The sequence below is a fragment of the Mesocricetus auratus genome, unplaced genomic scaffold (assembly GCF_017639785.1).
Source record: "Mesocricetus auratus isolate SY011 unplaced genomic scaffold, BCM_Maur_2.0 Super-Scaffold_100054, whole genome shotgun sequence".
In the NCBI taxonomy this organism is placed as follows: domain Eukaryota; kingdom Metazoa; phylum Chordata; class Mammalia; order Rodentia; family Cricetidae; genus Mesocricetus; species Mesocricetus auratus.
In genome coordinates, this window is record NW_024429231.1 from 1766637 (window position 1) to 1789750 (window position 23114).

Sequence of the window (23114 nt, forward strand, 5' to 3'; positions counted from 1 at the left end):
CACACACATACACACCCACACCCACACCCACAGCCTGTGTGGTTGAGCAATCACTCTCCATCCATACCAGTCACAACCCACAGCCCCACTCCTCTCTGCCCTCCTCTGTGGTCCGGTCTCTTCTAACATCCCATCCACGGAGCCATGGGGTCCTGGCTTGTAAAGTATTACTGATGTCCACCCTTCTGAATTTGTTATGTGTATGTGGGCACAAGTGTGGAGGCCAGAGGGCAATTTGTGCCAGTCAGTTTTCTTCTTCTACCATGTGGGTCCCCAGGATCAAATTCAGATTCTCAGACCTGGCAACAAGTGCCTTTACCCACTGAGCCAGCTTGCCAGCGTTATGATTTTGTTTGTTTGAGGCAAGTTTTTGCTGTGCAGTTGAGTCTGGCTTTACACCTAAAATTGCCTGCCTCAGTGATGACAAGTGTGAGCCATCGTGTCCTTGGAGATGGACAGAGGCTACCAGAGACGGAACTCAGGGGTTATACATGCTACGAAAGGGATCCATATGTGTGCAGTCCTAGAGCAGTTAGAGTCAGAGTCCCCTGGAACTGGAGTTACAGATGTTTGTGAGCTGCCATGTGGTACTAGGAATCAAACTCAGGTTCTCTAGAAGATCAGCCAGGCTTCTCCAGACCACCTCCCCCTTTCTGCCCCCAAGACAGGGTTTCTTTGTGTATCCCTGAACTCACTCTGTAGACCAGGTTGGCCTTGAACTCAGAGATCCACCTGTCTCTGCCTCCAATGCTGGGAGGCTTGGGCCACCACCACCTATCTCAGACCCTACTTTTTATTTTATTTTTATTTTAACACACGATGTCTAAGTTGTTCAAGCTGGTTTTGGAGTCACTCTGTAACACAAGGTCACTTGTTACATTATGATTGCATTACTTATGTGTGCATGTGTGTAGGTGTGCACACATGGTGTGTTACATTATGATTACTTATGTGTGCGTGTGTGTAGGTGTGCACACATGGTGTGTTACATTATGATTACTTTACTTATGTGTGGCGTGTGTAGGTGTACACACATGGTGTGTTACATTATGATTACTTATGTGTGCGTGTGTGTAGGTGTGCACACATGGTGTGTTACATTATGATTACTTATGTGTGCGTGTGTAGGTGTGCACACATGGTGTGTTACATTATGATTACTTATGTGTGTGTAGGTGTGCACACATGGTGTGTTACATTATGATTACTTATGTGTGCGTGTGTGTAGGTGTGCACACATGGTGTGTTACATTATGATTACTTATGTGTGTGTAGGTGTGCACACATGGTGTGTTACATTATGATTACTTATGTGTGTGTAGGTGTGCACACCATGGTGTGCATGTGATAGGCAGAAGACATCTTGTAGCTCTCTCCTTCCGCCATGTGGCTCCAGGAGTTCAGCCAGTGTCAGGCAAGTGCCTCTAAGTCTTGAGACACCTACCAGGGCAAGGCTGACCGTGACCTTGAAATCCTCCTGCCTCAGCCTCTGCTGGCGTGACAGATCTCAACTCCAGTCCTGGCTCTGTTTGCGTTTCTAGTCTGGCGTGCCTCAAGCCACAAAGGTGCGTCCATCTGCCAGGACAGCTGAGATCTGCTCAGGCACCTGCTGTCCTGGGGGTCACAGCTGCACAGGGGCACACACTCATCTGTCTTGTTTGCCACTGTGCCCCCGGTGCTGTCATAGGGCTTGAAACACACCAGCCACTCAACACACAGCTGCTGAGCCAAGGACAGGGCAATGGTGGTGCTGCAGCTAACCCGCCCCAGGGTCTGAGTTTGTCTTTGCTCTGTCCCGTTTGTTCTCTAGGGTACTGCGGGCTGATGCCTGCCTATCTTCTCATTCTTCCCCCAACCCCAACACAAATTCTCTTTGCAAATTCTTCAAAACTGGCACAAAACCTGACCAAGCCTTTTGTTTGGGTTATTTTATGTGTATGTCTGGAGGCCAGAAGAGGGTGTGAAATTCCCTGAAACTGGAGCTACGGCAACTGTAACCACCCGATGTGGGCACTAGGAACCAAACCTACTAGTTCTCTACAAGTGATCCTAACTGCTGAGCCATCTCTCCAGCCCCTAGCGCTGTTGTTTGAGCCAAGTCTTGCTATGGAAGCGGACTATCCTTCCAGACGCACCCCGTGCAGTAGCCTTGCAGACCCACAGGCATGAACTCCAGTGCTTTGCCTCTGCTCACATCTTAGTGGCCCCACTCTCACTCCATTGGCCGCCTCTTGGGCCTGGAGGCCAGTGACACCTTTCATTTGGTTCCCGGCTGCCGCCCTAGCTTCTCAATTCTCACAGGAGCCAGAGCAATCATTCCGTAGTTTTGGTTTTCTTCATGAGAAATGGTCATGCCTAAGCGAGCCTGGAACTCACCGTCCTCCTGTCAGTGCATTCCCAGAGCTATGCACCACCATACCTGTTCTAGAATTCAGTAATTCACTGTCCTCTGCTCACAGGCATCCTACAGCTTCGTCCAGCCACAGAAGGGACACAGTGCTCAGGGCCCGGCAGCATCTCTGGCTCCTCAGTTCCTTGCTCATGTCCCATGCTTGCATGCATCTGGCATACGTGTGCTGCAACCGCAGGACCTCTGAACACGCTCTCTCTGCATGGCCCTAGTTGACCAAACCCAGCACTCAGTCCTTGCTCCTCATTCTGTTTGCGTCTATTCAAACGCCAGCCGCCACGTGCACCTCAGTCCCACACTCCCTCTGCACAGCACCAGCCACTGGCAGACTGCACCGTGTCCCTCCTGTTCACTTTCGATCCCTCCGAGGGAAGGGATGCTCCAAAAGAGTATTTTTGTTTTGTTTTGTCTTGTGGTGCTTCACACGAGGCAGGCACTAAACCGGCAGGCTGTGCCCTCAGCCCTTCCCTGAGAGATGCTGGGCAGGCGCTCTACTGCTGAGCCACAGCCACAGCCAAAGACGAGGACTACTACACAGCTGCGACCCTAGTACTTCAAGGAGGGACAAATACATAGATGCATTTGTCAAGTAAAGGACAAACAAATCTCTGCAGGCGACATGCTATTAGTAATGGAGTTTAGATGCAAAAGCTAAGCCCCCAAAGGGGCTAAGTAGGTGCAGAGGGTCATCCCACCAAGTTACCCGAGATAAAGCATACCCATTTATATATAATTTCCTTTTATTTTATGTACGTTGTGTTTTGCCTGCATGCATATTTGTGTAAAGGTGTCAGAAGCTCTGGAACTGGAGTTACAGACAGGTCTGAGCTACCACGCAGGTGCTGGGAATTGAACCCGGGTCCTCTGAAAGAACAGGCAGTGCTCTTAACTGCTGAGCCATCTCTCCAGTCCCAAGCACACCCACTTTTAACAGGTACCCATGCCAAAATCTATAACCTTCCTAGCTCCTACCTCTTTTCACTGGATCCAAAGCATCTCTCATCTGAGGAGATGCACAGCTTCCCACTGCCCTCTCGCTGCCACCTACGGTGCTCACAATCCTCCCCTGGGCAGCTGGAGGAGGAATTCTTTACACCTAGCCAATACGGACAGCAGCTACCTGGGTCTGGCCTGAGGCCTCATCATGTGGACCTCAGTCAGCCCTCATTAAGAAGCCATCAACAGCCTCTCCTGACAAGTGAAGTCCCTCATTCAAGGTCACATAGTGATGGGAGTGCAGTCTCAAACACAAAGCCAGGTCTGGCTGACCGCATCCATGGATGGAGCCTCTGAAGGCTCCTGGCAGCTCCAGACACCAACATCTGCTCCCAGAAGTTGTGAGCTAACCAGCAGCCAGCCCATCCCATCATCATAATAACCCTTCCTGGAAGGGATCATGGCCCCCATACTGCTGTGGTAGGCCTATCCTGTTCCCTGACCACTTTCCTTCTGCAGGGCACACACCTTCCCTACCCCCGCCCCCAGCTTTCCAAATTTCTCCCCCAGAGCTTGCAGATGGCTCGCCCTCCTCTTAGGCATCTGCCTCCATCACTAGGTAATACCATTCCTTCAACCAGCAGTGCCTGGGGTTTCCCCAAGACTCTACACCTATGTCCCTTTTCCTGTATGTAGACTCTCAGATGCCTTCCCTGTCCCTTAAGCAATCCTCCATCGAGTCTTTTCCATCCCTCTCCCTCTGCCGCCTCCCGTTTCCATCTCTGATCCTCTGTTCCCCCAGCTCATCACCTCTGATCCCTGTGCTGCCCCCCCCCCACTTACACTCTGGTCCGTCTGCTGTCCCCCGACCTTATCATGTCTGGTTTATCTGCTGTGCCCCGCCGTATCACCTATGGGCCCTATGGTGTCACCCCCTCCATGTCTTATCTGCTTCCTCTGCAGTTGCCCCACCTCCATCACTGGTCCCTCTGCTGTCCCCCTATTTCTATTTCTGATCCCTCTGCTATCTCCCCACTTTATCATCTCTGGCTCTCCCGCTGCCCCCCACTTCCATCGCTAGCCCTTCTGCTGTCCCCACGTTATCATCTCCAGTCCCTCTACAGTACCCCCACCTTTATTATCTGTGATCCTTCTGCTGTCCCCCAACCTAATCATCTCTGGTCCCTGGGCTTTCCCCAACTTCTGGCCCCTGGCCCTAGGTGGTCGTCCGCCTCCCACCTCTTCTGCGTCTCTGATTTCCTCCACACAGGCTCGGGGTGGCACTGAATGACCTACCTAGCCCGTTGCTCTGCCCCCCCTCCTCCTCACGCCACGTCTGCCCGCGACGCCCCGGTCCTTCCCGCGAGGACACCCCCGCGATTCCCCGCTCCTCCTCCCGGTTCCCGCGTGACCCCCGGGCCCCGGTCGTGAGCTCACAGTTCCGGATGTCGGAGATGAACACGGCGAGCCCGCGCATGCCATCGCCCTTGGATACGGCCGGCATGATGGCGGAGGGCTCGGCTCCAGGCCTGGCCGAACGGGCACGGGGCTGGCTGGCGGCACCGGGCGGAAAGGACCCCAGGCGGCGCCGAGGAGCCGGCCGGGGGAGGGCGGGCTGGCGGCGGGCTGGCTGCAGGCTGACGCCCCGCCTCGGACCTGCCCCTGCGGGCTGTCATCCGGGAACGCCCGCCGCTTGTTGGCTGAGCGCCCTGCCGCTCACACTAGAACGCCCACCCTCCTTCCTCTATGATTGGCTATATGGGAAAGACACATGATGATGATTGGTGCAGTACCGTGCTATTTCCGTTCGGAGTAGGGAGGCAGGGGGCGTTGCCCCAGAGACAGGCGGAGCTCGATGACGCATTCTGAGACCGCCCCCTGCACGGCAGAGACCGACGCTGATTGGATTGACAGTCCGCTCCGCGACGGGAGGGAGGGACGTAAGAAGGGGCCGCGGAACGGGCCAAGGAGGCGGAACTTCGGACAAAGAAGGCCAATGGGTGAGGAGATTACGCTTCTCAAGGCTCTGCGGATTCGCCAGACGCTTTATACTTCCGCCCTCGAAGGGGCGGTTGTGGGGGGTCGGGCGGAGGGCGCCGACCTGTAGAGAAGGGAGGAGAAAGAGGAGCTGTCAGTCAGCTGAGCTGCCGTAGGTGGAGTGTGGCCTGCAAGTCCCTGCTGCAGAGAAGGGCTGGGCCAGGCGATGGACCGTGAGGTGTCCCCTTCGCAGGCGCCTCTCTTCCAGGTCCCCGTTCACTTCTGCACCCCGGGCCGCTTCAGTCGCTCACTGGAGCCCCTCTCTGGAAATTTGACTTGTCTGAACCTGTTGTCCATAAGCGAAGGGACTACCGCCAAGGCTCGTCCCATTTAACACTGAGATCCAAAGACGTTGAACGGCTTGCCCAAGACTACACAGCTCAGAAGTAGAAAACTAGGATTACCATTTTAGTTTAAAAACATTTTCAATATAGGTTGCTCTTTCCCCCCACCCTGAACCCCAGTGCCCAAGACATTAAGTGATCATAAGATGCAAATTGCTTCCTCCATCAGTTCTGGAAACCACCCAGGCAAAAGCCAGCTACATCCACAGCTGAGGACTAGTAGCCAGGAACTGCCAGATCGCGATACCCGGGGCTATTGAGAAATTTGGGGCAAAGGAAATTGGAAGAGTCCGTTTTTATCATCACCATGAGCAAAATGCTACCCCAGATGGGCTTTTATAATTTCCAGCAAGCCCAGAATGGGTCTAGGAGGTATGTCCTGGGACCTAGGAAGGGGCAATGCTCAGTCCTGGGGAATAGGAGGCAGTTCTGTCTGAGTTCAAGGCCTGCTTGAACTCGATTTGTAGCGAGTTCCAGAACTGCCAAGGCTACGTAGCAAGTACCTATCTCACGAAAGAAAGAAAAAGAAAGGAAGGAAGGGGCTGGGCATTGGTGGCAGGCAGATCTCTGTGAGTTCAAGGCCAGCCTGTTCTACAGAGCGAGTTCCAGGACAGTTTCCAAAACAATACAGAGAAACCCTGTCTCGAAAAGAAAAAAAAAAGGAAGGAAGAAAGGATGGATGGATGGATAGATGGAAGAAAGAAAAGGTTAAGGTTGTAGTCTTAAATCCCCCAGTGAGGGATGGGAGTGTAGCTCAGGGGTAGAGCCTCTGCCTAGAATCCCCCAGTGAGGTCCTGGAGTGTAGCTCAGGGGTAGAGCCTCTGCCTAGAATCCCCCAGTGAGGTTCTGGGGGCACATTTCAGTGGTAGAGCACTTGCCTAACATGCCGAAGTGCTTGGTTCAATCCTGAGTATTGCAAAAAAGAACGAAATCAGAACGTCCATTTTCTGGGGAGCTTCTAAGTATTAAAGGCATCCATAAGATACTTACAGATGCAGATTGACACTGGTAGGGACAAGTGGAGTCACTGAGTTCTGGGTATAAAGAAAGGCCTTCCTGATTCCAGGATCCCTCAAGGGCATGTGGAACCATCAGTGTTCCCGCACATCCCCAGACTCTTTGTTTTGTGGTGGTGGTGTTTGCTTGCTTGTTTCTTCTTGAGGCAGAGTCTAAGTACGCACACCAGACTGGCCTGGATTCTCATACATTCTCCCACCTCTGTCTTCATAGTGCAGAGAGGAATGGTGTGTGCCACCACTCACAGCCCTCAAGCTTATTTTTAAGGCCAGACCTAAAGCAATAGCTTTCTGAGACCCAACAAGTGTCGAGGGAAGGAGCCCAGTCTGCCATCTGCCAAGCTCAGCAGTGTCATTCATAAGAACATCAGCTTAGAGTAAGCATTGGAGAAGCCACGCCTATTTTCTCAGTAGAAGAATGAGTTAGTTAAGCATTGGAGAAGCCACGCCTATTTTCTCAGTAGAAGAATGAGTTAAGCATTGGAGAAGCCACGCCTATTTTCTCAGTAGAAGAATGAGGTAAGCATTGGAGAAGCCACGCCTATTTTCTCAGTAGAAGAATGAGGTAAGCATTAGAGAAGCCACGCCTATTTTCTCAGTAGAAGAATGAGTTAGTTAAGCATTGGAGAAGCCACGCCTATTTTCTCAGTAGAAGAATGAGTTAAGCATTGGAGAAGCCACGCCTATTTTCTCAGTAGAAGAATGAGTTAAGCATTGGAGAAGCCACGCCTATTTTCTCAGTAGAAGAATGAGTTAAGCATTGGAGAAGCCACGCCTATTTTCTCAGTAGAAGAATGAGTGCTGCCTGATCCCCTGAATGCTGGAGTGATGCTGTGCTGTCCTGTGAGGAACCACCCCCCACCGGCATTTCTCCATAGCCCGAGCTTCATCTCTCAGTGAATAGAACTCATCCCTATGTACTTTGCACCTTCCACAAATAGAATCTATCCTTATGATGATCCTTATTACATCAGCCCCTAGCCCTGACCTCTGTCAGCCAATAGAGTCCTTTTTGAGGACAGGGGTTGAGATAGGGTTTATCTATATAACCCTAGCTGTCCTGGAACTCAGAGATCCTCTTACCTCTGCCTTCAGAGTGCTGGGATTTAAGAGTTTACCACCACCACCTGGATTAAAATTCATTATTTTTCTTTTTGTTTTGTTTTGTTTTTGTTTTCGAAGACAGGGTTTCTCTGTGTGCAGCCGTTAGCTGTCCTATGACTCGCTTTGTAGACCAGGCTGACCTCAAACTCAGAGATCCACACTGCCTCTTCCTCCATAGTGCTGGGATTAAAGGTGTGTGCCAGCATCTTATTGCAAAGGTCACAGGTACTTTGATACTTTGCCAGGGGATTTCACTGTAGCTAAACCACAAAGTCAGAACCTGTGCCTGCAAAAATATTACTGTTTTTAGTTTCATTCTTCAACTCTCACAGATCATCTCTCTGATGGCCATGAGGATTGAGGGAGGGCGGGTATCTCAGTCAGTCATCCTCAGAATTGGCTTATGGTGCCTGTTGCAAGGATTCATTGACTAATCTCTAAGAGTGACGGTAGGGATGACCAATGGAAGTATAATGGGAGGGACTCGTAATTTCTATGTATTCCTGCCAAATTTTTAACAAAATAAATAACAGGAGCAGGTAGAATTAACTCATTTTGGTAATACGTGTGTCCCCATGCACAATGAGGTCCTGTCCCAGCCATTGGAAATATTTTGAGAAGATATTAACACACTGTACCATCCCGAAGCAGCCTCACTACACACTGGTGGACACCTCCAGATGGTGGGGTTGCAGGAAACAGCCAGAGAGGCTCTCAGGCCTGGGAAATGACCTAAACTCAAAACTCCAAGTACAGTTAGTTGTGGTAGGACAGGCCTATCTTCCTAGCTACTCAGGAAACTGTGGCAGAAAGATTGCCATGAGTTTGAGTTCATCCTCAGCTATGTAGTGAGATCTTGTCTCCAAACAAACTGGCGAGCAAGATAGCTTAGCAGATAGTCAGGTGCTTGTTGTCAAGGATAATCACCTGTGTTTGGTCCCCAGAACACACATGGTACAAGAAGAGAACCAGTTCCCAGGAGTGCCCTCTGGCCTCCACGCCATAGACTGGCACACATACATAAGAAATAATGTAAATGATTTATTAATGCATCTTTGTTTTTATTTATGTCTGTGTGGGGTGTTGGATCCCCTGGGAACTGGAGTTGCAGAGAGTTGTGAGTTGCCATATGGGTCCTGGGAATTGAACCCAGGTCCTCTCAAAGAACAGTCAATGCTCTCGACTTTTAAACCATCTTTCCAGACCCACAAATAAATACTTTAAAACCCAGAAAAGACTAGGCATGATGGCACACACCGTTAAACTCAGCAGTTTGGAGGCAAAGACAGGCACATTTCTCTGAATTTGAGGGTAGCCAGAGTGTTCTGACACCCTCACACAGACATATATAGAGGCAAAGCACAAATTCACATATTTTTTTTAAAAAAATCAAGGGGGCTGGAAAGATAGCAGTTAAGAGCACTGGCTGCTCTTCCAGATGACCTGGGTTCAATTCCCAGAACCCACATGGTAGCTCACAACTCTCTGTAACTCCATTTGCAGGAATCCAACACACTCACATTGAACACACACAGGCAAGACACCAGTGCACATAAAAATACACATAAAAAAGAAAAAAAAAGTCAAGCAGGCTGAGTTGGCCAGCTTAACCTTAGGAATATGGAAATAAAAGCTTAGTTATGTTTTTAAAAAAGTCAAGAAAAGGAGCAGGAGAAAGGGCTCAGTGTTAGGACACTGACTGCTCTTCCACTTTATAGGGGTTTGATTCCCAGCACCCACATAACAGCTAACAACTGCACTCCAGTCCCAGGGGATCTGACACCTTCTGGCCTCCCTAGACCCTAGGCACACATGCCATTCGCAGACTTACATGCAGGAAAAACAGCCACACACACGAAATAATTTAATAAAAAAACTAGGTGTAACAAGGACCATCTACACACTTTATTTAACCCTGATTGCTCAGATACTATCATCCCAAAGTCTTTCTACCAGTTGGCTTCAAACTATGTACCTGAGGATGACCCTAAACTCACAACCTCCTGCCTCCATTTCCCAGTGCTGGGATGAGAGCTTCCTGAGAGTGCCTGAGGAGGCATTCTATCAACTGAGCCATAGCTCCAGCCTTTCTGAAACATCTTAGTTTTTATTTTGGTTGACACAGGGTCTAACTCAGTCCATGCTAGGCTGGAGCTCACTACAAAGCCTAGGCTAGTCTTGAACTTTCACTATAACTCAGGCTGAACTGAATTTTTGATTTTGGTTTTGTTTGCTTTTGTTTTGTTTGAGACCTGATCTTATGTACCTTAGACAGGACCCAGATTGCTGTGTAGACAAGGCCAACCTTAAACTCTTTTGTTGTTGTTGTTTTGGTTTGGTTTGGTTTTTCTAGACAGTGTTTCTCTGTGTAGCCCTGGCTGACCTGGAACTCACTCTATAGACAAGGTTGGCTTCAAACTCAGATCAGCCTGTCTCTGCTTCCAGAGTCCAGGGGTTAAAATCATGCAGCACCACAGGCCAGCTATATTTTTTTTGAGATTTTATCATTTTTGGTTCATGTATGTGAGTTTTGCTTACATGCATGTCTGTGAACCACCTGCCTACCTGGTGTCCTTAGAGACCACAAACAGGTCATCGGGTCCTAGAATACTGTAGGACTGCAGTTATGGATGATTTTAAGTCACCATGTGTGGATGGGAATTGAACCTCAGGGCTTCTAGAACAGCCAGGGCTTTTCACCGCGGAGCCATCTCTCCAGTCCCCTAGATTCTTTCTGTTTTTTTCTAGACAGGGTTTCTCCCTGTAACAGGCCTGGGTGTTTTGGAACTCTCTTTGTAGACCAGGCTGGCCCCAAACTCACAGAGACCTGCCTGCCTCTGCCTACTGAGTGCTGGGATTAAAGGCGTGGGCCACCAACGCCTGGCTTGGGGTCTTCTTTAGCAGGTAAAATTCACACACAGTACGAAGCCTGTGTGTGAATCCCCAAACACATTTGAGAAGTTGTGACATTAGGCCACGACTTCTCTGGACTCTCACTGTGGCACTTTCAATGCTGGCATCTTCTTGTTTGGGTGCTTCTCTTCCCAACTCTGGGTCCAGACAGCCAAAGAACACCAAGTCCCCCAGGGAAGGATTAGAAACGATCCTGTTATGTCTCTCAGGTCTCAGGCAGGGAGGCTTGAAGCAAGATGGCTGACCTGGTCCGGATCCCAGAGCCGGCTGCGGGGTCAGGGCCCAGGCCCCTGTATGCTCTGGACTGCAAAGAGGGAGCTGTAGAAGCAGAACCAGGGCCGGGCTAGTCCACTGAGGTCTGCAGGGACCACCCGAGCCAGCAGCTGTGCTCCCTCACGCCCCTCCCCGTGACCCAGTGGTTAGGCCCTTTGTGACCCAGGCCAGCAGCTGGGGGCCCCTGAGAGCCAGGGGGCGGGCAGAGTAGATGGTGAGTCTGCCCCTGGGAGCGGCCCCCCGCGCCATGGCAAGCGTGGTGGTGAAGACAATCTGGCAGTCCAAAGAGATCCATGAGGCAGGAGACCCACCTGAGGGGGTCGAGAGCCGCGCCCAGCTGGTCCCCGAGGCTCCCGGGGGGGTGACCAGCCCTATCAAGGGGATCACGAAGAAAAAGAAGGCCGTGTCCTTCCATGGGTGGGTTTCCTGCACCCTGCTGGTCACAGGCCTAGTGCCTGTCACAACACTGCCTGCAGCAGAGCATGGAGGGCAAGGAGGGGCGAGCAAGAGGGTATGACACCAGGAGGAGAAGGCAGTGGGTTGCAGGGAGCATCGGGAGGGGCGAGGAGTGACGGGAGAAGGCAGGCGGGCACCGGGGCTGGGCAGTGAGCCAGCAGGAGGTCCGGGGGCCTCAAGAGGGTTCAGGTGCTGTGTTGAGGATATCAGGCCCAGCCCTCCGGCACCCCATCCCCACCATCTCCTGGGTCACCTGCAGGGTGGAGCCCCGGATGTCCCACCAGCCGGTGCACTGGTGCCTGAACCTCAAGCGGTCCTCAGCCTGCACCAACGTGTCCTTGCTCAACCTGGCTGCTATGGAGCCCGACTCCTCAGGCACAGACTCCACCACTGAGGACAGTGGTCCACTGGCACTGCCAGGGCCACCTGCTTCCCCTACCACACCCTGGGCTCCAGAGGACCCTGACATCACAGAACTACTGGTGAGCGGCTGGTGTGGGGAGGGCCTGGATCTCCTCCACGGAGGCAGGCAGATCCAAGGAGGGGGCTGATGTAGATTGGAACAAGAAGACAGGCCTCAACCACATCAGGAAGTCTCCTGGGGTAGGGAAGTGTTGCGGATGTCGAGGTGGGGGTGTGGGTTCACAAGGGTCCGTGAAAAGAAGACTCAGAAACAACGAACTTAAGTCAATTTGCAGCTGCAGGGGTCTTCAGCCTCAACGGACTGAAGCGCTTTCCCTATGCCCAGAGCATTTCTATTTTTTTCTATATTTACACCTTATGCCCAGAACAACTTGAATACGGCTTCCAAAAATACAATACCGCGTGCAAAGTCTGGATTCACAGGTACCAGTTTTCTGTACCAAGGTTTGCATAGGCCTTTTGTATCCTTGGGAAACTCTCAGAGGTTCACACAGAGTGACAAAAGGTATCCACTCAACAAAGGATGGATTGGGCTAGGTGCTAACTCTTTGGAGGTAGGCCAGGCGTGGTCTAGTGGGGGCAGGGCCAGTTGCTATCAATCTGGCACCAGGCTCTGTTACTGAAAGCTTTCTGTCCCAGCCTTGTCCCCCAGCCATTATCCCCCAATAAATTCACAGACACTACAGTAATTACTAAACTATTGGTTAATGACTAGGCCTTCTTATTGGCTAGCTGTATCTTAATTATTAACCCATTTCTTTATTTTTAAGATTTATTATATATACAGTGTTCTCATCCCTGCAGGCTAGAAGAGGGCACCAGATCTCATTACAGATGGTTGTGAGTCACCATGTGGTTGCTGGGAATTGAACTCAGGTCTCCTGAAAGAGCAGGTAGTGCTCTTAACCACCGAGCCATCTCTCCAGCCCCCTATTAGCCCATTTCTATCAATTTATGTATTACCACGAGGCTGTGGCTTACCTGGTAATACCTCAGCATGTTGTTACTCCTTTGGCAGCATGGCAACTCTGTGTGGCAGGCTCACTCTGCCTACCTTTCCCAGAATTCTCCTTGTCTCCTAGACCCACCTATCTTCCTGCCTCATTGGCCAAACAGTGTTTTATTCATTAACCAATAAGAGAAACATATATACAGAAGGACAACCCCGCATCAAGGCCCAGCAGAATTCTGCTACAGATCCCCCTCTCTTTTTACAAAAATCAATTCTTTTGAATGTTATGCAGCCTCACAGTATATACAGCTTTGTTTTCTGTCTTACAATCCTGTATAAGTAGGCCAAAGCACATTTTAAAGCTAATAAAGCTACTATTGCTAAGGCAAGAGCAACACCTACTAGAATCAGAAATCTATTAAAGTAACTCATAGGTTAAACGATGCTAATGCATCAGCAAGACTTTCCATAACATCCATTCCTGTCGTATCAGGCAACTCTTTTGCAAACGTTTCTTTGATTTCTTTTGAAAGTCATAAGCCATTTGAGAAGAATTAGGGTGACCTGTCAAATGCATCTTAACCATATCCCAATCGTACTTGCTTTCGTTACATCTTAGGGGTGTGATACAATAAGAAGAGACATTCCAACCACATTTTAATTTTATCTGCTCCTTCAAATTTTTGAACTGATCCCCTAACAATGTAACAGCTTGCCTTAACTCAGCTAATTCATTCGTTATTTCATTATCAATCCTATTTTGTTCAGTCCAAAGTTCTTTTGACTGTTTATGCCATTCTCTAATGAACTCAGCAATTTGAATTTCTTTATGAAGCGCCAATCCAGCTGTTGCTGCTGTAGCCATAAATGCAAAAATTCCCAAGATAACTGCAATAACCAGCCCAACCATTTGACCCATTCAACGTGTCCTTTTTAGTAATCTCTCTGTGAGCTTCTGTACCAGGGTCATCACAGGAGAGTCTCGCCATGGCCTTGAAAACTTCACTGATATCCAGATTGCTGACCCTGCTCCAAGAATATATAAACTTTGAAAGGTCAAGTTTAAACACATACTAGAATTAACACAGGTATGAAGGTAATGCTGTAATTATTAGGGTGCCATGGTACAGGTCCCTGTAGTAGCAAATGAGGTAGTGACACACATGCCATAAAAACATGGCTTGATTTATCTAAAAGACAAAGTATATTTATCATTCCCAGTGTTTAATTTTCCTTCCCACACCTCAAGAGGATGGAAGGCACTTGCCCATTTCCACAAGTCAGTCTGAACTGAATTGCCAAATTGCAGGAGAGGACTAGCCATTCCTACTCTGTGCCACTGGATAGGTTCATTAACGGAAGCACTGATTTCCACAGTAAGCTATACCATTTCCATCTTAACTCTGAACAAGAGTGTTTTCCTAAAGAGGAGCCGAAAGGGCTCCAATCCTAGAATCATCTTGGGAGATATTAGCTAGCACTGGAGGCTTCTCACTCTTATATTATTGCCAATATACCCAGTCAGATTCCTTGTTGGTTACCCACATCTCACAGAACAGTAGATTTATGGAACTGATTGCACTAATCTCCTGTCCTTTAAAACCAGATGCATGAAGCATATAAAACTTGTTATGATAATCTTGGGTAGTCCTGACTATGGATACCTACACTTGAGAGGTTATTTTAAGGCATCAAGTTTCATTTCCTAGACGGACGTTGGTGTCACATGCCTTTAATCCCAGCAATGGGGAGGCAGAGGCAGGTGGATCTCTGTGAGTTCGAGGCCAGCCTGGTCTACAGAGCGAGTTCCAGGACAGCCTGCAAAACAATACAGAGAAACCCTGTCACGAAAACAACAACAACAAAAAGTTTCATTTCCCGTGCAAATAGGAATTCTTTGTACTCCCACAGTGTAATTCCTAATTACTCTACCCTCCTCCTTTGGCTGAGCAGGATTCCTGATGTCATAAGGACCAGGTAGCCACACAGATTCATTAACAATTACAGGAATATCCATATCTCCCAACTTACTGCTATGTTAATTGGAGGATTGGAGGTAAAAACCCAATATGAATAGTTTGCCCTTGATGCCTGTATAATTACCACAAATAAGTTTAGCAAAGAACAGATTTGTAGCATTTCAATGTTTCTAAGGTATTCACCTCCCCTTTGTTACAAATTCTTAAGCTGTACCTAGGTGGGAGGACTCGATGTCTATTTTATTTATTTATTTTGTTTACTTATTATGTATGCATTGTCCTGCCTGCATGTCTGCCTGCAGGCCAGAAGAGGGCACCAGATGGTTGTGAGCCACCATGTGGTTGCTGGGAATTCAACTCAGGACTTCTGGAAGTGCTCTTAACCTCTGAGCCATCTCTCCAGCCCCCTCGATATCTATTTTAAAACCTCCTGTATTTTTTTTTCTTCTCCAGAGGTGTATCTAAAGTCACAACATCCAAGATTTCCCTCTTGCTTATGTTGGGCTTTTATCCACTTTGATGGAATCCATAATCTTTTATCTCCTGTGAAAACATAAGCATACTCTCTGTCCTAACTTAACACTTTCCATGGGCTGACCTAATTCAGCAGCTTTCCTACAAGCATAGGCCTTTCAGCAGCTGCTGTCCCTGTTATGTTAAGTTTTTAAAAATTTTTAATTAATGTAAAGCATTATGTTTTCTACCTCTGGGAGTTCTCATATCCCCTTCTTTTTAGCAAACATCTTTTTTAGGGTACAGTTAGATCTCGTAACAATTGCTCATCCTGTAGGATTGTATGGTATCCCTGTAACATGTTTTATGTTTAATGTACAAAAAATTGTTTCATTTTACTAGAAATATAAGCTGGGACATTATCAGTCTCAATTTGTGCTGGTATGCTCATTACAGCCATTGTTTCTAATAAAAATGTAGTTGTAACATCTGCCCTTTCTGGCAAGGCGGTGGTGTCTCATGCCTTTAATCCCATCACTGGGGAGGCAGAGGCAGGCGGATCTCTGTGAGTTCGAGGTCAACCTGCTCTACAAAGTTACACAGAGAAAACCTGTCTTAAAAACCAAGTTTTTTCAGAACTTAAGGCAGATGCCCATTGAAATCCAGAATAAGTGTCAATGGTATGATGAACATATTTTAATTTTCCAAAATCTGCTAAATGAAATACATCCTTTTGCCAAATTTCATTCTTTTGTGTACCCTTAGAATTAGTTCCTGAAGGTAAAGGACTTGATTATAAGAAGAACAAGCAGGACATTTTAAAAATAATTTCCTTAGCTTGTTGTCAAGCAATAGAATTTTTAAAGCCCCTACTATTAATATGGTATTCCTTATGAAATTGAGGCTTCCAACATATTTCCTATCAATAACTGATCAATTTCTGCATTTCCTTCTGCTAATGGCCCAGGAAACCCAAAATAGGATCAAATATGGGTAATATAAATTGGGCAGTTTCTTTCTCAGATTACCTGTTGCAGTTGCATGAACAGTAAAGCCAATTCTGAATTATCAGGAATAAGTTCAACAGTTTCTATATGCAATACAACCCTTTCTGCATATTGAGAATCAGTAATTATGTTGAGAGGTTTTTCAGAGTCTAACAAACCATCAGAATGACATACATCTCTGATTCTGAACTGAGTTATGTGGACTTTGCACAGCCTTACTGTTAGGCATTAGACATTCCTGATTTATTTGCACCAGTGCAAAATGTAAGAGCCCAGAAATAGATTACCTTTTCACTATGTGGGGATGAATCCATTCAGTTCTTTTTATAAACTGAATCTGCTTACTTTTTTGATATCTGTTGTTAATTTCCCCTTGCCAATCATCATTAGTCTCCAACATTTGTCTAATTTCAACATTGGTATAGGGTACTACAATTTTAGCTGCATCCAGACCTGATTGTTTAAATCTGAGTCACCTTGTAAAACTGGAAACAAATCAGTTATTTCTTGAGTAGACAATCCAATTGTAGGCCCCAACCAGTTAATATCACCTAATACTTTTTGAGAACCACTAAGAGTATGCAGTGGATCTCTCTTAATCTGTGCCTTCTGTGGCTGAATTCTCTGTTTATTTCATTGAAATCCTAAATAGCTAAGAGAATCTCCTCTTTCTATTTTTTCAGGAGAAATTTGTAATCCCTAACAGGGTAAATTTTTCTATACTACATGAAACATTCTTTCTAAGGTATCTGTATCAGAAGTAGTTTATAAAATATAGTCCATACAATTATAAATAATAGATTGAGGAAATTCTTTACATACGACTTCTGGTGGTTGATTTATAAAAAATATTGACACAGCTCTGGGCTATTTAGCATTTTTTTGAGATAGGGTTTCCCTGTGGCTTTGGAGGCTGTCCTGAAACTAGCTCTTGTAGACCAGGCTGGCCTCGAACTCAGAGAGATGCACCTGCCTCTGCCTCCCAAGTGCTGGGATTAAAGGTGAGCGCCACCACTGCCCGGCTTTAACATTTTTTAAGAAGTACTTTTACTAAAATCTCTTTACAGGCTAGGCATTATTATAAGTAAGAATTGTAAAGGCAAAATTTTCTCTGTCCTATTCTTGTAAAGCAGTAGTAAAGAAGCAATCCTGTAAAACAACACTAAACAGGCCAATTGGGATTTTAAGATTTTGAAAAATTACAGACACATCAGCCTTAGTGTCTCAATGTCGTTTACTCGTGATTTTAGCTTTGGACTCTCATCAATATTAACAGTTTGCCAAATTACTTTCTTTCTGATATTTTTTAAACTTTCTATCCTATAATGGGGGCTTTTTTAGCTTTAAAACATGGGAGCAATAACAACTGAGCAATTCTATTACCAGTTGCTATCTGCATAGTCTTTTATAATAAGCCATCTATAGAAGCATGAAAACAATCTACAGGATTTTAAAAGGTAACTTTAGGCCATACTTGTGGAGTATTTTTGTAAAATCTTAAAAAGAGGATCCTCTTTGGTAGGTTTCCAAATAACATATTAATCTAACTTGCCAGTTATTAACTGTGTGGATCTGAAATTTTACCTGTATTTTATTTAGTGGAGAAACAATTCTGTAAGCTGTGGAGGTGTATTATTAGTCTCTGGGTCTTTGATTTTTTTTGCACTACAGTAAGAGATTATTCTTTTTGGACTTTTGTCTTAGTAGCCTTATATTTGATAACCTAACAGCCTACTCTGTTTCATGTGTTACAGTTTTATAGAATTTAACCAGGAATGCCTAGAAAGAAACTTAAAGAGCAGAGGCAAATTCTCAGTGATGATGAACAAACAAGATGTAGATTAAATAATAGTTTAAAAGCATGAATTTTGTTCTTTTAGTTCTCTACTATGAAAATCAAACATTTATCTAAACATCAATTAGACAAGCAAGAGAAAACATCCTCCATACAATGAATTACTAATATCTGGAAATTCAAACAGTATTTGACTTAACAGATGTCCTTTACTAGAAGCTGGGCTTACTTAAACCCCCTCTTTCTCCCGCGAAGGAACCATTGATAGATAGTGAGTTACTCTCACTATTGGGGAAAAACAAAAAACATTTTCCATGAAGCGACCTTAATATTCTGAGGGAAATACAATAACAAAATTTTAACCAAAGTAAGCAAACAGACAACAAAATTCTAAGCTCTGGGCCCGCTGCCCTCTCTCAGACTCCCAGATTAGTCTTTGTAATTCAGATACCACTGCTCTGTGCTGGAAGTGCAGCCGGACAGACAGACAGACAGACAGAGCTCTGAGCTTTAACTGTCAGTCTCTTGTATCAGAAGGAGCCTTCTTTCTTCCTCTGTGTCTACTGGGAAGAGGCTTTTTTCTTTATTTTTATTTTACAGGGCCTTTTAATTTTTAGGCCTTGATTCAATATTTTTCTCCTTTTTACCGGGAAAATGCTTTTTTTCTTGAAAGAAATTTCCTGTTATATCCTTTCCTTCCCTCTTCTCTATTGGGATGATTTCCCTTTTTGTTCCCTTTCTTTCCCTTTTCTCTACTTTTTTCCTTTTTTTATTCTTTGTGTCAGGAGCCATTTTGCTACAGTTAGCCTTTAATTCTAAATCTGTTTCATCTGATGAAGGAGGAGGCGAGTCATCCCCAGGTGCTGGCTTTCCTCACTTCACTGCCCTCTGGCCAGGGAAGGAGCCTTCTCCTCCGCTGACTGACACTCTCTAGCCTGAGTGTCTTCCCTTTCCCGTTCCTGCTGGGCTTCACATACAGCTTTAAGTGAGTCCCCACTCGGCAATGGCTCCAGAGCGTTTGAAATTAAATTACATGGAGACAAGTGTGTAAAGGTGGGGCTCTCCTCCCTGATGAGCTGTCCTCAAAGGTCTCATAACTTGCTTCTATACCTTCAGTTTCAACTGAACATGGAGTCACCTGAAACCCACGGCGATGCCGTTAGATTAATACCCGAAGCTCTGTGAGCTGTTTTTCCTTCATGTTCACTCCACTTCCTTTAACAGGCATTTAAATAACTGCATAGACTGTTGCTCCTGAGATGAGAGCTTTCCCATGTCCCTGCTGATCCTGGAGTCCGCTTACCCTGAGGGTGCTTGTCCTTCAGTTTTTAAACTGGCTGGCTCCTCCTTCAGCGAATCCCTTGTCCTTCAAGCCTCGGATTGAGTAGAGCCATTGACTAGCAAGTGCAAGGCCCTAAGCAACACAAGGAATACACTGGGCCGCGCCCCCGCCCCTCACAGGGGGATTCTAGGCAGAGCTGTGCCACAGAGCCACACCCGAGCACCTGTACTTTTTGAGACAGGGTCTCACTCCTTGGTCCTATCTGGCCTTGAACCTGAATTCCTCCTGCCTTCCATGTAGCTGGGATGAGCAGCCTGAGCCCACACACACAGCTTTCAGTAAATATTCCCCTGAAAGTCCAAGATGTCAGGAGCAGGGGACAGAGACACGAGGCCAAGCTGTCACCCTCAGCTTGTCACCTCAACAACCTTTGTTATTGATACTGATTTTTGAGACAGAGTCTCACTGTAGCCCTGATTGACTGGAACTCACAGACATCCTCCTTCCTCTACCATTTGTCAGAATTAAAGACCTGCAACCCCACACCCAGACTGAGGCATCATCTTAATCTCCCAGGGAGCCTGGACTCAGGCCAAACTGGGGTTTGTGCCTTCCATGCAGCAAGGACGTTAGGTTTATAAAGCAGAGCTAGAGATTCCATTAAAGACATTTTACTACAGACCTTAAGCAGGCCAGTTAGCAGGAGAGGGTCAGCGGGAAAACAAGACCCACTCAAGTGCCAATGGCGATCGCCCCGGGAAGAGTCTCCCGGGAGCGTTTTAGCATCAGCTCATACCATTTTGGCTCTAAGTCACATGTCGAAAGCATTGCACAGAAAGCTTCCTTTTCTCTCTTTCCCCATTGATTGATTGGGTGGTTTGGGGAGGAGCATGTCCCTCCACCCTCCTGGAGGTCACAGATTATCTTAGAAGAGTGGGCTCTTTCCTTTCACCATGTAGAGCCCAAAGACAAAACTCAGGTCCTCAGGCTTGCTGGCAATTGTCTTCACCCACTCAGTCAACTCACTGGACCCCTTTTCTCTTTTTGATAATTGAGTTTGTAGGCTGGTTCTGATGGTGACTTGGATGAGATTTTAACCGATAAGGAAAAAGTCAAGAAACAAACAAAAACCCAGAAAGTCACTAGGATTGTACACAGGACTATGGTGAGAAAAATTACAGGTTTTCCACTGGGAAAAAAAAGAGAGGCCTAAGCAGTTAACTGTGCTGAATCTGTTTGGTTTTTGGTTTTTTGAGATTGGGCTTCCTCTGTGTAGCCCTGGCTGTCCTGAACTCACAGAGATCGGCCTGCCTCTGCCTCCCAAGTGCTGGGATTAAAGGTAAGTGCCACCACCACCCAGACTGTGCTAGAATTTTTAAAAAGGGACTTACTTTTATTTTATGTGTGAGTGTTTTACCTGCATGTATGGTGTCTGGTGCCCAGAGAGGTCAGAAGAGGGCATCAGATCCCCTGGACCCATTTTACAGATTATTTGGGGCTGCCATGCGGATTCTGGGAATTGCACCTGGGTCCTCTGCTAAAGCAGCCAGTGCTCTTAACCACTGAGCCTTTCTACTCTTTTACTTTTTAGATGGTATTTATTTTGTGGGGGTGGGGTACTAGTGGGCTACAGCACATATAGGAAGATCAGAGACGACTTAGTGAAGCCCTTCCTCCACTGGGTGGGTCTCAGGTCGGGCTCAGGTCGTCTGACTTTGCAGTAAGTGCCTTCACACAAAGAGCCATCCCTTTATGCAGTGGAGCATTTGCTCAACTGTGCAGAGACTGCTGCATTTGCTTAACAGTGTAAAGATGTGTTGCTGTTTCACCGAGCCTGACTAACGCACCTGATTGGTCTAATAAAAAACGGAATGGCCAATAGTGAGGGAGGAGGCATAGGCAGGACTTGTGGGCAGGGAGAGTAAGTAGGAGGAGGAATTAGGCTCAGGAAGAAAGAAAGAGATGACAGGGCCGACAGAAAGACAGGGAGGAAACAGGAAAGTAGGATGTACAGAATGAAAGGTAAAGCCCTGAGGCAAATGTAGGTGAATAGAAACAGTTCAGTTAAAGAGCCAGTGGGACTACACTAAGGCAGAGCATTCGTAATAATAAATCTCCATTTCGCTCTTTGGGAGCTGGTTGGAGGCCCAAAGAGAATTCTAACTACATGATCACCGCATCATCCTCCATTTTCTACAGCTTCTGCCTTACTGGACAGAGTCATAGACCTAATCTATCTAGGGTTCAAGAGCCTCAATCTGTCTTGCTGGGGGTGGGGGGCACAGAGGGCCTGAGCTTGGAGATTGGGAGGTCATCAGGTGAAGGCAGCCAGGACAAGATGATGTCACTGTCTGAGACATTAAGTCCTGTATAAGGGCCAGAGTGGTGGTTCAGTGTGTGCTTCAGCCTGACAGCCTGAGTTCAATCCCTGAAGCACACACAGTAGAGGGAACCAACCTCCACACACAGCCCTGGCATGCAGGTGGTAAGAGAATAAATGAATGAAGACAAATATAAATGCCAGGCATGGTGCCCACACCTTTAATCCCTGCGCTTGAGAGGCAAAGGCAGGTAGATCTCTGTGATTTGGGGGCCAACTTGGTCTACATAAAGAGACATTGTCTCAATAAAACAAATTAAATCTAAGCCAGAATCTCATAGCAATTTAATCATGGCCTGTGTGTCTGGATGGCTGAGAATTTGTCTCCACCATGAAGAATATATGTATATCACTTTAATAATGACATAGGGAGTAGGAAACAGAAGAAGCCAAGACAGAAAGCTGGACACATCTGCAGAGGCTATGCAAGCCTTTGTGTGGCAGACAGCCAAAACCCCAAATACTATCAGCAAGTGTAGTTATTTCTGTCGGTATTTAGCCTCATTTCTCTGATGCTGAAGAAATGGAGGCCCACAAAGGTTCAGTAGCATACGAAATGTCACACAGCTAGGAAGTAGCAGGACCAGTTTAGGGAGTCAACCACGGCAGACAGTGTGAGACCCGAAGATGAATAATCAAAATTTCCGTGCAGAAAAGAGAAGCAGAAACGCAGGGAAAGGCACTGCAGCCACCAGAGCAGCACGTGCAAAGGCAGGGGCTGGAAAGAGTCTGAGAAAGGAAGAGGGTCAGGACTTTGGTATATGGGACAGAAGGGGCAAGAGAGAGAAGAGGACACTGCTCACACAGGCTGCACAACATGGGCTTTGTCCTGAGGGCCATGGGGGGCAGCGTGGCTTCAGTGGGGAGGGAGAAGCAACTTGGTCAATCGGCTCTCTTCCCATTCACTGCTATCCTACCATGTGCTGTATCCTGTGATGCCCCTTCTTCTTTTAGAGCATCTATAAGAGTTGATACAATGACCCAGTTTAAAGATGAAGGCATAGTCATTTCCAAGGTCACAAGGCTGTGGAATGCTTGTAAGAACCCCAGGCGAGACAAGAAGGCTGCTGGGTCTGGTACCAAAGAAGTCTTGCTTCCCTAATTCCTTTAGAGCAGGAGGCAGGTATGCAGGGGAGGGAGGAGGCAGGGTGGCCAGAGAAAGTGGGACTAGTGCTGGACAGGAAGCCAGAAGAGGGGTGGACTCAGACCTCCAGCAGGAAGGACTCGCTCCACCCAGTGCCTAACTAACTGGCTCTCGTGCAGAGCTTGGAGCGGGATGCCTCCCACCAGAACTATTGACATGGCTCCCAAGGGCCTCTGGCATCCAGGCAGCTCTGGGCTGTTGGGGTTAAGG

General features: G+C 47.1%; 2 protein-coding genes across 8 annotated transcripts in view; one reads left to right on the forward strand and one right to left on the reverse strand.

Moving 5' to 3' along the window:
- The window catches only part of Ap2a1 (adaptor related protein complex 2 subunit alpha 1), a 27206-nt gene extending 22221 nt beyond the window's left edge, over positions 1-4985 (reverse strand). For both annotated transcript variants that reach the window (XM_005084751.4, XM_005084750.4), the window contains exon 1: positions 4784-4985. In XM_005084751.4, the coding sequence (XP_005084808.2) occupies positions 4784-4850 (67 nt within the window). In that variant the 5' untranslated portion in view covers positions 4851-4985. The remainder of the gene's footprint in view (positions 1-4783) is intronic.
- A 270-nt stretch (positions 4986-5255) lies between these two features.
- Positions 5256-23114, forward strand: part of LOC101827717 (testis-specific serine kinase substrate) — a 28064-nt gene continuing 10205 nt past the window's right edge. For 4 of the 6 annotated variants that reach the window (XM_040736201.1, XM_040736198.1, XM_040736199.1 and 1 more), the window contains exons 1-2: positions 11254-11450; positions 11749-11971. In XM_040736201.1, the coding sequence (XP_040592135.1) occupies positions 11281-11450; positions 11749-11971 (393 nt within the window). In that variant the 5' untranslated portion in view covers positions 11254-11280. The other 2 variants (XM_040736203.1, XM_040736202.1) reach the window with 2 other exon arrangements.